Source organism: Penicillium waksmanii (genome assembly GCF_028829765.1).
Source record: "Penicillium waksmanii strain IBT 27052 chromosome Unknown utg000005l:1.0-5232799.0:1.0-5237142.0, whole genome shotgun sequence".
Taxonomy (NCBI): domain Eukaryota; kingdom Fungi; phylum Ascomycota; class Eurotiomycetes; order Eurotiales; family Aspergillaceae; genus Penicillium; species Penicillium waksmanii.
This window is the reverse complement of record NW_026643252.1, coordinates 2,064,768-2,079,564: the sequence shown is the minus strand read 5'-3', so window position 1 is coordinate 2,079,564 and position 14,797 is coordinate 2,064,768. Positions and strand designations below refer to the sequence as shown.

At 49.7% G+C, this 14,797-nt stretch overlaps 5 protein-coding genes across 5 annotated transcripts; 2 read left to right on the top strand and 3 right to left on the bottom strand.

The window, feature by feature from the left end:
• Positions 1–432: 432 nt before the first annotated feature.
• On the bottom strand, positions 433–1,944 carry N7481_005675 (mRNA-binding protein NAB2; the record flags this gene model as incomplete). The annotated part of the gene is made up of 2 exons (XM_057264894.1): positions 433–1,465; positions 1,535–1,944. The coding sequence occupies 2 exons, from the start codon at positions 1,942–1,944 to the stop codon at positions 433–435; spliced, it is 1,443 nt and encodes a 480-aa protein (XP_057122614.1).
• A 1,858-nt stretch (positions 1,945–3,802) lies between these two features.
• On the top strand, positions 3,803–5,593 carry N7481_005674 (cytochrome P450; the record flags this gene model as incomplete). Its single annotated transcript, XM_057264893.1, has 3 exons — positions 3,803–3,962; positions 4,025–4,589; positions 4,702–5,593. The coding sequence occupies 3 exons, from the start codon at positions 3,803–3,805 to the stop codon at positions 5,591–5,593; spliced, it is 1,617 nt and encodes a 538-aa protein (XP_057122613.1).
• Positions 5,594–5,913: 320 nt separating this feature from the next.
• N7481_005673 (glycerol kinase) lies at positions 5,914–7,998 on the bottom strand (the record flags this gene model as incomplete). The annotated part of the gene is made up of 4 exons (XM_057264892.1): positions 5,914–6,504; positions 6,562–6,728; positions 6,794–7,776; positions 7,856–7,998. The coding sequence occupies 4 exons, from the start codon at positions 7,996–7,998 to the stop codon at positions 5,914–5,916; spliced, it is 1,884 nt and encodes a 627-aa protein (XP_057122612.1).
• A 2,085-nt stretch (positions 7,999–10,083) lies between these two features.
• Positions 10,084–10,953, top strand: N7481_005672 (MIP/aquaporin family protein; the record flags this gene model as incomplete). The annotated part of the gene is made up of 2 exons (XM_057264891.1): positions 10,084–10,412; positions 10,470–10,953. The coding sequence occupies 2 exons, from the start codon at positions 10,084–10,086 to the stop codon at positions 10,951–10,953; spliced, it is 813 nt and encodes a 270-aa protein (XP_057122611.1).
• Positions 10,954–12,043: 1,090 nt separating this feature from the next.
• Positions 12,044–13,574, bottom strand: N7481_005671 (glycoside hydrolase family 16 protein; the record flags this gene model as incomplete). The annotated part of the gene is made up of 3 exons (XM_057264890.1): positions 12,044–12,807; positions 12,865–13,425; positions 13,481–13,574. The coding sequence occupies 3 exons, from the start codon at positions 13,572–13,574 to the stop codon at positions 12,044–12,046; spliced, it is 1,419 nt and encodes a 472-aa protein (XP_057122610.1).
• Positions 13,575–14,797: the final 1,223 nt, after the last annotated feature.

Genomic DNA, 14,797 nt, shown 5'->3' with positions numbered 1-14,797 from the left:
AGATGCTTTCGGGGTCATCGAACGTTCTATATGATTATCGCTACATAAGTGTCATGTATAATTCAACTACTACTCAAAGTAGACCAGGGGTGTGTGCTAAATCGCCCAATAAAGTAGTGAGGGTTTGTACAGACACTTACTAGTTAGTACTTAGGGGGGGTTGAGGACCTTGGCTATATTGAGCACCTTGGAAGTCATCCTACGTCAGGGAAAGATTCAGTCGAATCTATAAGAACAAGCAGGGCTTGTGGATGATTCTTATTTTCCAAGCAGATCAAAGGGATATCTATGTACAGGTAAAGTCGGGGCAAGCAAATGCATCATCAAGGTATGAACGCCCTCTCCATCCATCCATCCATCAATTTCAGATTGTACACAAAGAAGATTTTTCCGCGCAGGCATCGTGAGCAAAGGATATCAATTGAGGCGTAGTCACGCGGTCAGCTCCGGGTTCTGGGAGCCATCGCCGTCGGGCTTAATGAGTTCTTCTGGGCCATCTTCGTTGGCGACGAATTTGCGATCGCTAACGTGGTTCCCGGAATTCGGCGTCCAAACCTTGTCACCAAGGTTGCCGCGCTGGCCTTCGCCGTGCTTATACGGACATGTGCGGTTCATACACGGGTTAAATTTGCAGGCCGTGTCCAGGTGGGTGAACTTGCAGCCTTCGGTCTTGCAGTCGGCGCCGTTTTTGCAGAGCGGCATGCTGGGGTGCTTGAAGTGGCAGTTCGGGTTTGTGCAGTGAGGGAAGAATCTGCACATCTCCTCAGCCTGGTGGACAGATCGTACGGCTGGTGAGGGATGACGGCCAGTGCATTTTCGGTTCTTGCAGGCACCTCCAAAGGAACAGACGTCAGAGACATCGACGGATGTACCCTCGGGAGCGGCGGGAGATTGGTGAGCAAACTGGCAGTCGGATCGTGTGCATCGGAGGTTAAAACGGCAAACGCCCTCGGCCTCGCCTTGGGCGCTTGGCGCGCCATCCATCGCAGTATCCATATCGGCATCGGTTGCCTCTCCACCCTTGTTGTGCTGGTTCTGTCCGCGCTTGTTGAAATTGCCACCTCCACGTTGACCACGCTGACCACGCTGGACACGGTCAAATAACGAGCGACTTTGCTGGCCGTTCTGGAAAGCCGGGTTGACGGCGGGGGGAACAAAGCCGGGCATGAGCTGGGACATCATTTGGGCTTGTTGTTCCAGCATCTGCATGAGCTGCATCTGGTTCTCGGGGGTCATCATGTTGCCTTGCATTCCCATATTACCGCCCATTTGGCGACCACCACGGCCCATATTATTTCTAGCGCCCTTCATTTGGCCTCGACCGTGACCACCGATGCGACCATTCCCTTGGTTTCCGTGAACGCGGTGAAGCGCGGAGTCGTTTCGATCCAAATTGCGGTTAATTTGGTTCAGCATCCGCCCCCTACCACCTCGTCCACCACGCATCGCTTTCGGTCCGGTTGGTCTGTTAGAAATAGTCAGCATTGTGGTCATAAGGCAAAAAGAAACGATGAGTCTGAGAATTTGTACTTACACTGAATCGCCCACATCACCCATCTCGGCATCTCCATTCATCTGGAATCCAGGCGCCTCGGGGTTCAGGCCTGCGGGAGCACTTTGTTGGCCCTCGGCGATACCATTCGATCCCACGTCCGGGCCTCCATTAATCTGCTGGTTCAGCATTTGTACCTGGCCGAAAAGCCAATTTGAAAACTCGAGCGCTTGTGTGTCGCCTTCGTCCAGGCCCAAGAAGTCGTTTGAAAGCTCATTTGCGAGTTGCTCTTGTGACTTGCCGTTAATGAGCATGAGCACGATATATTCAATCAAAGCAGACTCTTGGCCGTCATCTGTACTCCAACCCATCTCGACCAGCTTAGGCTGGATGACGCTGGCAACAGCCGCGGCGAGGGGCGAGTCTTGAGTGATGGTCGGGAGGACATCCATGTTGGGCGAAGATAAAATGCGAAGGTGTGTAGGTAGGAATCGGTCGGAGAAAGAAGTTATCAACGGCGGTTGATACTTTGCGCCACCGAGCTGAAACGGTTCTTCGACCGGGCTGGTGTGAGAAATGGCCGGAGGATTGTGAAAAGGGAGGATTCGTGCGCTTTAATATATTGAAGAGAATTGGATTCGGAGTGGCGATCTGGTCGAAGTACGATTCAGATCTTCGTGAAGAGGTTGACGCGACAATGAAAGCTTGGATGTTGGAAGAGGACGAATTTGGAAATGCGCCAGATTGTGTCACGTGGGCGGTACAAACTTAAGGTACAAAGGGTGCAAACAATAACAGCGCCCAAAGCGGAATTTGAAGCGGCTCCTTTGGCTTTGTTCCGTCATTGTATGCCTTGAAACACTTCAACTCCATTGTTTGGGGGGGGTTTCTGGGTTGAACAAGGGACCCAAAGAAATATAAATTTGGAGCATACGGTATTTTTGCTTGTTTCCTCTCTTGATCTTGCCCAGGTTGAGTCATCCAATGCATCCCGAGGTTGAAACCTCCATGGAAGACCATTATATATTTTTAGCCAGTGTATATTACTACCCTAGAACGGTAGTAGGTGATAGTTACTACTAGGCCTAGTGAGATCGAAAGTTGAATCCGCCCGATCAAATCAAAAACTAGCACTATGACGGATGTCATTCAGAAAAACTGCTACTAGTAGTACCTAGTAGTATTAGTTAGTATTCAATGTACTAGTAGTGAGCTCAAGGTTCCAAGGTTAAATTTTGACCGTATGTCAAATTCCCGGGGGAGGTGGCATAGAACTTGTTGCATCTACTAGTAGTCAAATATATGGATCTCAAAATAGTATCATGAAAGATACTACTAGTACTACTATCGGGACACTTCAAGTGGATTTTATTCTTTGCATACCTAGAGTACTACTATTCGTAGTAGTTAGTCCCTTTTTCACACAAAGAGCTTGAAACTGCATTTAGTACCAGGGTGTGCTCGTGGTCATTTCCGCGTGGATGATTTTCAGAAACGTCCCCACAGTAGCTGCAAGCCACTCAAGCGACCGCGGGATCACGCTGGAGCCGCCCCAAGGGTATGTACATATAATGTAGCTTATGCACACTACATAGGCTGCATGCTGAGTGGTCAATATGCACTCGTAGGCACCTGCACAAACTATGTGCTGCTTGGCCAAAAGCAATGATGCTGATCTCCGCACGGGAATCACCCCATGTGAAACCGGCTAACCGAGGTCGTTCACACAGATAGTATTCCACAAATTCCACGGGGACACGGACACGGATATGGACAACATTTCTCCCGGATTGTTGGACCATTAGCGAGACCGTTGGAGAGAGGAGATAATCCGGGGGAGATCCACAGTAAGACGGCAATTGAGATAGGGACCAGTAATAGATCGAGGGATGCCTGACTCTGACACAGGATATCTCAAATGGATGTCGCGCTGTGGTAGATGAAGTCATCCGGCGGGGCTCGCAAGCACCTCGCAAGGATACCTCGAAGAAGCCACTGGACTTTAACTTTGTGGGGAGCGTATGAGATACCACATTGCCGCCATAGGGCGAGTGCACATCCGGTGGAGCCCCCGCGTTGTTTTTCTCCGGGGGAACGGGGTCCACGAATCCACCCAACCTTACTTCGACTCGCTTGCTTTAAATACCTTAGACTACCCCTCCCTCGCTCATATTGCCGTAAGGACTTGAAGACGTTGCAAAAACCAATAGTTGGATGTGTCCTTTGAGTCTTACAAAAGCCTTTTAAGCAGACTGCCGGCCCCTTTCAGGACGCCCTAGGCGACAAGGGCACCTAGAACTCACAATCACCATGATTGAAGACCTCTTGACGGGCAAGATGCCCGGACAGGCATTTCTCTGGACCCTCTCACTCTTTGTTGTTATCCTCATTGCCCGCAAACTCCAGGTCTCCGCTCAGATCTATCGTCTTGGGGCTCGGGCTCCCAAGATCTCGTTCCATCTGCCATATGGTACGTCATCTGTCCAACTTATCAGCAACATTTGATACAGAATCGCTAACCACGCCCGCTAGCTCTCGACTTCATTTACAAGGGACAACAGGCCAATCTGGTCCATAAGGATATCGAATTCTGGGATGCTTCAATCACCGCCGCGGGGGGTATGCGAAACTGCAAGACCGCCGAGCTTGATGCGGGCGTCTCCACTCGCGCAGTCATGACCAAGGACCCAGAGAATATCAAAGCTCTTCTGACCGGCCAATTCGCCGATTATGGCAAAGGCGAACCCTTCCACCGCGACTGGAAGGAATTTCTTGGCGATAGTATCTTCGCCACAGATGGAGAACTCTGGTCCAACTCCCGCAAGCTCATCCGCCCCATGTTTTCCCGCGACCGCATCGTTGACACCGAAGTCTTTGAGAAGCATGTGCAGAAACTCATCCCGCTCCTGGGTGGTAGTACTTCGCTCAGGGGAGGCCGAGTGGTCGATGTTGGATCACTCTTCTTCCGTTATACCCTCGACGCTGCAACAGACTACCTGCTCGGCCAAGGCACAGACAGCCTGGAGAATCCTGCCACGCGGTTTGCAGAAGCATTCAGATATGTGCAACAGCGCCAGGCCGAGCTTTTCCGATTCGGGTAAGTGATATCGGTCCTGTGCGACGTTTGAAACATCCATCAGTCATCGAAAAGTACACCAAAAGAAAGGGAAGATAACTCAATTTACTAACCTCAATTTTCACACAAATAGAGTCTTCAGCTTCTTCATGTCACGCACAGAATTTCGCCGTAACTTGAAAATCATGGAGGAGTTCATCCAACCATACATCGAAACCGTTCTCGCACTCTCCTCTGATGAACTCGAGCAAAAGCTCTCCACGCGCGAAACTTTCCTTGATGCCCTAGCTCGATTCACCCGTGACAAGCAAGTCTTGCGCGACCAACTCGTCGCCGTCCTCCTTGCGGGCCGCGACACAACGGCCGGAACCCTCTCCTTCTGCTTCTCCGAACTCTCCCGCAACCCAGAAGTCGTCGCCAAGCTGCGCGAAGAAATTCGCTCTCGTCTGGGCGTTGGTGAGGCGGGCCAGAAACCCACCTATCAAGATTTAAAGGAAATGAAATACCTGAACGCAGTCATCAATGAGACTATGCGCGTTTATCCCGTCGTTCCATTCAATGTGCGCTACTCATTGCGCGACACAACGCTTCCTCGCGGTGGTGGTCCTGATGGTCAAGATCCTGTCGGTGTTCGCGCTAACACACGCGTGATATACTCGACCATGTTGATGCAGCGCGATCCAGATCTCTATGACGGCCCAGACTCGAAGAATTACTTTGATCCGGGTAAGTGGATTCCTGAACGGTGGGTTTCGGGCTGGTCGCCACGTCCGTGGCAGTTTGTTCCTTTTAATGGCGGTCCGCGCATCTGCATCGGGCAGCAGTTTGCTACTATCGAGATGGGGTATACTATTGTTCGAATCTTGCAGGCTTATGAGCGTATTGTTGCGCTGCCGGTTAGTGGAAAGGACAAGGTTGAGGATCCCATTCTGCGATTCGAGATTACGCTCAGTCCCGGCTCGGAGTTGAATTGTGTGTTTGTGAAGGAAGGGGAGGAATTTGCGCGCAGTTCCTCGCAGGCATAGGTTGACCTTTCACCTCCAGTCTGATTGTCGCAACTTGATAAATTGATAATGGCTTAGCTTGAGGGACTTTACTTTGGATATTTTTACCGCAATACCGTCGGAATTTTGTGGAAAGGCTGCTTGCTGCAATGTATATGATCACCACTCTGTGAATATTGAAAGATAATGTTGATTTAATTAACCCCGCCAATTTGACCAAAGAGGAAGGGAGATATTTGAAGCTCTAACTCACAACTATCTAAGCCTACTAGCACTCCTGTAGTATGTAAGCTAAACGCGAAATATCATCACGAAACCCATGCATAAAGATGGAAATCTCACTAGAAGTATCCAAGCTTGGGTTTCCGGAGTCTCTTTAACTTCTGCAAGATCTCCACTTTTCTCAACTCCAGAAACAGATCTTCCTCATCCGCATCATCAAGGTCAGTTGATATACTGATGATCGGTGCCTTCGAAGGCACGAATTCAAGGTTCCCCTTGGTTTTCTGTTTCTGGACCTTTATCGTGGTGTTGGCGCAGGCCTCAGAAACAATATCTGAGATCAGCAGAGATGTATCCTGCGTAGAAGGTGATTTTGGCGATGAGAAATTGCAATTCTCCGCTAGTGGAATTGGCGTTCCGTTGGCTTTTGCTTCTGACGAGTTGCCATTGGATGGTTCTGTTGTCTTCTCCGTCTCAATCCAGCCACGGCTCATTTGGACAGCCTTCTCCCATTCTGCAAATTTAGCTGTGCCCTCCTCACGCGTGATTTGCGGTTCGAACACCGTGCCGCCTGCTCGGTTGATATCTCGTAGCTCGGCGAAATTACGCCACACGCCAATAGCGAGACCTGCTGCAATCGCGGCACCTAGAGCGGTGGTTTCGCGCATTTTTGGACGATACACAGGGATCGAGATTAGATCTGCTTGAGTCTTTAATTTCAGGAGTTAGTCTCAATATGACTCTGTTTTAGGTAGTGAACTGCAAACCTGCATAGTCAAATCGGAGTTGCTCATTCCTCCATCGACGGCGAGCTCCGAGAGTGCCTTTCCACTGTCCTTTTCCATGGCGTCAAGGATAGCCTTTGTTTGGAAGCAGGTGGCTTCAAGCGTTGCGCGGGCAATGTGGCCTTTTTGTGTGTACTGGGTGATACCGACTGAACAAGAGTACATGTTAGACACCAGCGATACACGGAGGTGGTGGTTGGGAGCCCAGATTTACAGATTGTTCCCTTCGCATCGTCAATCCAATATGGGGCGAAAAGCCCACTGAAAGCTGTGACGAAAACACAGCCGCCATTATTTTCAACCGACAGTGCAAGGTCATTGACCTCCCTGGAATCCTGGAAGAAAGTCAGATTGTTTTGCAAGAACTTCACCCCAGACCCGGCGACTGCAATGCTTCCTTCTAACGCATAAACCGCTTTCCCTCCAAAGTTGTACGCTACAGTCGCCAGCAAACCATGTGTCGAGATGACGGGTTTATCGCCGACGTTGTAAAGCAGGAAACAGCCAGTACCATAGGTGTTCTTCGCCATACCGGGAGAGAACCCTTTCTGCCCAACCAGCGCAGAGGACTGATCACCGAGACATCCCATGATAGCAACACCCTCCAAAGCACCGGACGCCAACCAGCCGTAGGCAGACGAGTCAGATGAGGGAACAATGGTAGGAAGGTGAATTTTGCCCTTGATGCCGAAGAAATCGAGCAGGAAATCATCATACTGCAGAGTGTGAAGATTCACGAACATGGTACGGGAAGCGTTTGTCGAATCCGAGACAAAATAATTGGCACCGACACCGTTCAAACGGTAGACAAGCCAAGAATCGACGGTGCCAAACGCAAGGGTGCCTCGATCGAAGGCTTCTTTCACCCGGGGAACGTGCGCTAACATCCATAACAGCTTCGTGGCTGAAGAGTAGGTGGAGAGCGGTAGACCGCAGATGGCTTGTAATTTGGACGAGTTGGGTCTCTGTTTCAGCTCGTTCACGATTGCCTGAGATCGAGTGTCTGTCCAGACAATCGCATTATGAAGAGGCTCGCCGGTCTCGTGGTCCCAAACGATGGTCGTTTCTCGTTGATTTGTGATTCCGACGCAGTGAATGGAGGATCGTGAGTAGCCTTGTGCTTCGAAGTCATGGACTGCGTGGTCGATACAAGCTTCGACGGAGGAGACGAGCTCGAAGGGGTCGTGTTCATGCCAGCTGGGGGAAGCATCAATATCAGTAGAGAAACACTAGATGTAGGCAAATACAGGAGCACCTGGGGGTCACATGTACTTACCCTGGATGAGGATAGATCTGAGTAAACTCGACTTGATGGGAGGCAACGGGTTCTCCATCTCGATTGAAGATGAGGAATCGAGTGCTGGTTGTGCCCTGGTCGATCGAACCGACGAAGCTTTCCGAGTCCTGCATGTTAGCCATGTGTTTACTCGAAAGTGATCTTACGCAACAACGTCCTCAAATCCAAGAGGGAAAAGACCAGCAGACATCTTAAATAATCATTGCCTCACCACGGTGACACAAATCCTCCCGCGCGGGGGAGCAGAGCTGCTTAGTGGGGGTCAACTGGTCTCTGACCCTGTAGATTGGTGGGAATAATCCGCTGGCGACAACCAAGACGACTATGCCATTCACTGCGGCTTGAGCGCCCCGTTAGTGTGTGTGTCTGAGTGGGTGTGGGTGAGAATGTATTTTTGTGTCTGGCAGGGATTCAGGGATCCCAGTACGACACAAGGCAATGCACCCTCGAGGGTCTGCAGTTGGATTCTCATGACCTCTGGCTATTGCCCCGTAGAGATCGAGAGAGACTTTGTAAGCCTTCAAAAAGGCCATGCTGACGATCCACTGATCGGCTCGACCCCACTGAGCGACAGCGACGATCCGGGGAAATGAAAGGGGAGAACCCAAAGTCGCGTCACGGGGCACACGGCACAAAGTAGTAGTCACTACATCTCATGCTGCGGGAGAGAGAAAACTGCACCTCCCATGGCTATATTGCACTCTGCTAGTTACTCTCGCAAAGATGTAATCAACGCCTGTACAGCCCGAATTTCAACGCTCGAATCCCAATTACAATCCTGCTGATCTTGCGGGAATAACCGTTCCTTTGCGGAAGACAAGCACCTTGTTCTTCTCTCCTACCATTCACTACTAACCTTGCTCCTAGCCTGGTCCATCCCAGCACCGACATATCACAGAGCATGGGTTAAGATGTCACACGGGCGTTGCGCAGGGGTGGTATCATCTCTCAATCGTAAATATTCATGGTGCCAGATGTGACGCTCAACGTTCAACATAATTCATAGCGCAATGCATAGCTGGCGGTCATCCAGATAAACGAAATAGGCCAAAGCGTGCTATGGAAAGACCGCCAGACCGACAGATTGACAGATCGACAGAAGAGCAGACTATGAAGCATCAAGCGAACAGCCGCCAGATTGAGACCAGCAGGCTTCCGCTATCGGACTTGTCAACTCCCTCCGTCTCCTTTCCAACTCTCACCATTGAGAAAGCTTCCTGACGGTAGGACAACTCCACCTTCTAGAAATTACAATTGGGCCCGCGTGGACTTCGTTTTCCAAATTTGGTGAGCGTGAGTAACAGAAGCAATGGAAGATTCTCCGTGAGTCTAACCTCCAACACACACGACACACGCACATACACACACACACACACACACACACACACACACACACACACACACACACACACACACACACACACACACACACACACACACACACACAAGTTATGTCCCTTTTCCAAGGAATATAACCCAAAAAAGAGATTAAAATTTAAGAGGAAAGGAGATGTTTACCAGGTACCTCGCACTCTTGACGGGTGATAACACCCTCCTTCTAGCGATGTCACCCTAAAGTGGCCATGCAAAAAACCAAGATTGTCTTTCTCTCTGCCAAATGAGACCAATAAGAACATAATAATGTACACCGTTCTTGGGATTGAACCAGCAGGAATCTGAAATGGGCCGGTGGATTCCGGCTACCCAAAACCAAACGGCTGCTGTTTCTACAAACGGGGCTCCCGCGACCCTGACGGTTTAGTCTTGGGCACGAGGTCCAGGTCTATCACGATTTTGTTCTGTCAAAGAGTCGGTCTGGGGAAACGAAAGTAGCAGTAGATGATCCGGTGTGCGTTGTGGCTGGCGTGAGAATCACTATATTCACGGTCATCCCGAGTCGGTCCCATTTTCCTCCTGCGCCAGGCAGATCGGTGGCCCGGACCAATTCCCTTACTCCATTCCCCCTGCACGACTCACGCGGCCTTGAAAGTAGGCAAGATACACACCTTTCTGCCGAGGGCCCTGCGTCATACAATAGACCCGAATTACGAGGGATCCGGTCAATAGTTAGTCGCAGAGGTTACACGATTATGCCTGGTCAGCATTCGCTGATATATCGCTGGATCACCACGCCACTACTCGCCGAGGGCCTGTCTATATTCATCAAACAAGACTCACATTTTCTGTTCTTTAAGTTGTTCATCTCCATGGGCTCTTGGAATAGAGTCACCATTGATTCCATGCCGACTACTACGCACAAAGAGGTTGGTATTACTGCGAGCCAGGATAGCGGGTCTACTTCTCTGTCCTTGAGAAGTAAAAACGAACCATCTATCCATGACCTCGCTATGGAGATCGGGAGCTCAGCAGTCAAACCGCCTTCTATATGGTACAAATTCAGGGCCTACGGTCGTGATGCATTCTCCGAGTTCTTTGGCACTATGATCTTGATTCTGTTCGGTGACGGCGTCGTTGCGCAAGTCCTCCTCAGTCATGGCCAAAAGGGAGACTATCAATCAATATCTTGGGGATGGGGGTATGTTTTTATCACAAATTTCTCCAAGATTCTCACCACCTGACAATGGGCCCTCAGTCTAGGTGTCATGCTTGGAGTATACGTTAGCGGAGCCTCAGGAGCCCATATCAACCCAGCCGTCACGTTCGCCAACTGCGTCTTTCGTAAATTTCCATGGCGCAAACTTCCTGTTTATGCTATATCTCAATTACTTGGCGCTATGTGTGGTGCAGCAATTGTTTACGGCAACTATAAATCGGCCATCGATGTCTTCGAGGGAGGGCCCAATATTCGTACCGTGCCGGGGTACTCAGACACAGCAACAGCGGGGATCTTCTGCACTTACCCTGCCGATTTCATGACCAAAACTGGGCAATTCTTCTCCGAGTTTATTGCTAGCGCTATCTTGATGTTCATGATCTTTGCACTCAAAGATGACGGGAATATGGGGGCGGGACCACTAACCCCCCCTCGCGCTCTTCTTTGTTATTTTCGGAATCGGCGCTTGTTTTGGCTGGGAAACAGGATACGCTATAAACCTTGCCCGGGACTTTGGGCCTAGGCTTACCTCCTACATGCTGGGCTATGGGCATGAAGTATGGGCTGCTGGTAATTCTTATTTCTGGGTATGTTACCATTCCTACTACCCTTGTCTGAGATGACGCCTTACTTCTGCCGCTTCCTGTAATAATTACAAGTTCAATAGGTTCCTATTATTGCTCCGTTCTTGGGATGCACGTTTGGCGGCTGGGTTTATGATGTTTTCTTATACACCGGACTAGATAGCCCGATCAACACCCCGTGGATGGGACTCAATCGGATATTTGGATTTATGAAACAAAGGACAGTGGTACTCTCGAGCCCTGTCTGATAGTATAAAAGAAGCCAGTCTAAAAATGTCTGTTTGAACGTGTCAACGTCAAGGCTCGTCATGTGCAGAAACGAGCCCCAAAGCGAGAGAAAGGAGAGCGCTAGATCGTGTCATAGCAATGATTGCACGCACAACATTATTCCCAGAATGATCCAAAGATAAAAATAAAATGAAACAAACCACATAACTAGGTTACCACAATGACATTTATTGAGCCACAAAGATTCGGACTGAGACCGCACCCGCATCCACCATGATGACGGAATGGGAGCCGTCGCCGAGCCAATGCCGGATATCCTAGGTAAATCCAAGAGGAGATTTTGCGCTCGATGTAATGACTGGAATAATATAAACAAGTTTTACTGCATTTCTCATGCTCGCATGTATTGCATGTCACGCTGACTTTCTATCAGGGCCGCATGTCTCGAGAACAGGCACGCCGCTGCAGAAGGGCTTTTTGAGCACATGACAGCAATGATTTTTGTTTCGAGTGACAAAAGCTTCTACAGAGAGATTTAAAACTATAGGCATTACGCTGTGAATAAGTGGATTTGGCTTGGGTGATATAAAAAGACTCGGATGCATCTGCATCGGATTTTGGGATTCGTAACCATCTATAAACATAAGAATAAAAACATCAACAAGAAAGGTTCCAATAGTCATAAGCGCCAATATGCAGTAGCCATGCCAGGCCGAATGTCGGTAAAGTGTCATCAACGCCGTATGTTTTGCATGGAATCGTGATAATAATACAGATGAAATTCATCATCATAAAAGAACTTTAGAGCAGCACCACGATGCCACCAAAAATAACACCACCCAAGATTGCCAACAGGATAGAAAGGCTCGCCGGGGACTGGTGCCGACTGGTGGCCGCATTGACCGAAGGAGCGTCTTGAGAGGAGCTTGACGTTGCGGTTGCCTCGCTCTCATTAGTGTCTTCTTCGGTATCTGTAGGTCTCGTCCAGTGCTTTTTGGTTGTCGTGGTCTTGTGCCGCGTCACACTCATCGTCGAGCTCTTAAGCCCAGAAGGGGAAAAGACATCCGACGAAGAAGCTAATGAAACTGACGTAGATAGGAAGGTAGACTGTGAAAAAGAGGATCCGGTCTTAGTGATCGAGTCCAGGGGAGAATTTGTGGGTGCGGGGGAGTGCTCACTGACTGATCCCCCGCTGGGCGGCTGGATACGGTTGGAACGGGATTCCCATTTGCTGGAATGGTCGGCGGAGGTTGAAGATGGTGCGCCTGTTGCAACCCAGGGCCAAACGTTGGGGGTAACCCAGCTGGAGGTTTCCTTGTGAGTTCCACTCCAGGGAACGGGAACGCTGTCGACAGTAGCCGTGATTGCAGGGGCAGACTCGGTCGCTGTGGGCTCATCGGCACTGTTGCCGTTCACCTTACCGCCGTCTGCAGTAATAGAAGACCAGTCGCCGGTCTTGTCACCATAGCTATACGAATTTCCAGTCGAGTAGTCGGTCACAGTCATGGACTTCATGTACATGCTGTACGGTCCCTTGCTGTAGTCGGTCTCACCGCCAGCCCAATCTACAATCCATGTTAGCATCCCAATTCCATTGCGGTTGATCGAAAAGATTCACGAACCGATAGTTCCCTGGGAGTTGTTTGGGTCACCGCCGGCCCAAACTCCGACCTTGACCATCATCGGTGTCTGAGGGTACTGGTTGGCGTCGGCAGTGTCAGGAGTCAAAACGCGCACAGTCTTGCCGTCGATGGCCCAAATAATTTGAGTACTCGACCAGTCGATTGAGTAAGTGTGGAAGTCGTCATGGTTGCCGGAGTTTTCGTGGTAAGCACCGCGATTGTAGCTGCTGGTATCACCCTTGCCAAAATAGTTGCTCTGTACTTGAGCATTGTTGCCACCGAGCCACTCCCAGTCGATTTCGTCCAAGTCATCGGATTGCAAAACAGCACTGCTGACAATTCCAGTTCCAGGTGCGGCCTTGATTGTGTATTCCACACGTCCAAACATGATGTACCAATTTGACTGGATCAGTGGCCCATCGCCTTGGTTGGCCACGGTGAAGGTCGCCCCATTGGTGTCATCGTAGGTGACACTGCCGGAGGCAGTGAATTCCGATGAAGATCCGGAGGTGAAGTCGAACTTCTGGTCCGCCTTTCCAAGTGCGGGGTCCGCAGGGCAAGCTGTCTTTTGTTAGCGAATGGGTCGGGTCAATCACGGCGGAAATTTCCAACTTACAATTCTGGAGGGGGTTGCAGTTGGTGTAAGTCTGAGCTGCAACCAAGGCAGCAGAGGAGAGAAGCGTAAGAGCCGCACTAAGATGGAGCTTCATGGTGGGCAATATCGTATGATGAGTTTGTACCGATACGCAGATGAAAATGTGAGCAATGTAATGGGAGAACAGCGAAGAAAAAATGTGGATGAAGTGGAAGAAGAAGAGAAAAGGAGATGAGAGGGAGAAGAAGAAGAAAATGAGAGGAAATGAGAGGGAAAGGGGAAGAGAAGATCAAGTCAACATGGCAACAAGGCAGGCGCGATCTCGTCTCTCTTTCTCTTTTTCTTGGGAAGGTGCAATCCAGCCTCCTCTATTTCGCAGCTTCCTGATTTGCAGATCCGTGGATCTCCAGGGTTCTCATTGGTCCATCCACTGTATAAGGTGGAGAATGCGCCACGTTGTGTGGGGTCGATGTATAAAGACTACTCAAAGGGTTGATGTGGTAGAAAGATAGCAGAATAGAAGTCACCTCGACCAGGCTTTCGTACAATCGGGCCCGATCTCGACTATACATTCAAAAATTGGGTCAGTTCTTCCGACAATGAGACCGGTTTGGCACACAAGAAAACAGAAACCGGTGGCAGGGTACACGTCGGGCAGAAGTGGGTCCTCCCCAGCCTCTCGATTTATTCACCGTCATCGCCATCGTCTCCAGCCAAGATTGACAGATCAGATCCTCTAATTAAAGAAACAGTTTCTGATTGTCGGGTGAAAAGAGTCACTTGCGTCAGCTAGATCCTCATTTCGGGGCCATATTGAGACATCCTGGTACGTCATTCTCAAGCGCCTCGTAAAATTGAAACATCTTCATTGTTCTTCATCTTGGCTCAATCAACGTCTTGTTGGGCGGGAGAAATCCACCCCGTTATATTCTCAGGCCAGTTTTGAGATAGATGCTTAGGTGTCAGCCTGGTTGGGCTAGACCTGACTCAAATGCAATTGCCGATCAGCCCAGAGGCGTTCAAGTTAGAGATCAGTGGCGCTACAGATCAAGCTAGTGATTAGGTACAGAACGCTATTTCTTACACCGCAGTCGATCGCAACTATGCGGACGAATCTTTCTTGAAAGAATGAATGAAACTTTCTACGATAAAATATCATCTCAGTATTTCTGATCCATCTACGGTGACTATGACCTGCTCTAAATTACGCGAAGCCGACTTTCTTTTTGAGCACGTGGGAGAAACAAGATTCGCATTATCAAATATGGAACAACAATCTGTCCGATTCTTTAGACTAAAAAACCTCTTGACTGGAGATCGTTACATCGGATACCTTTG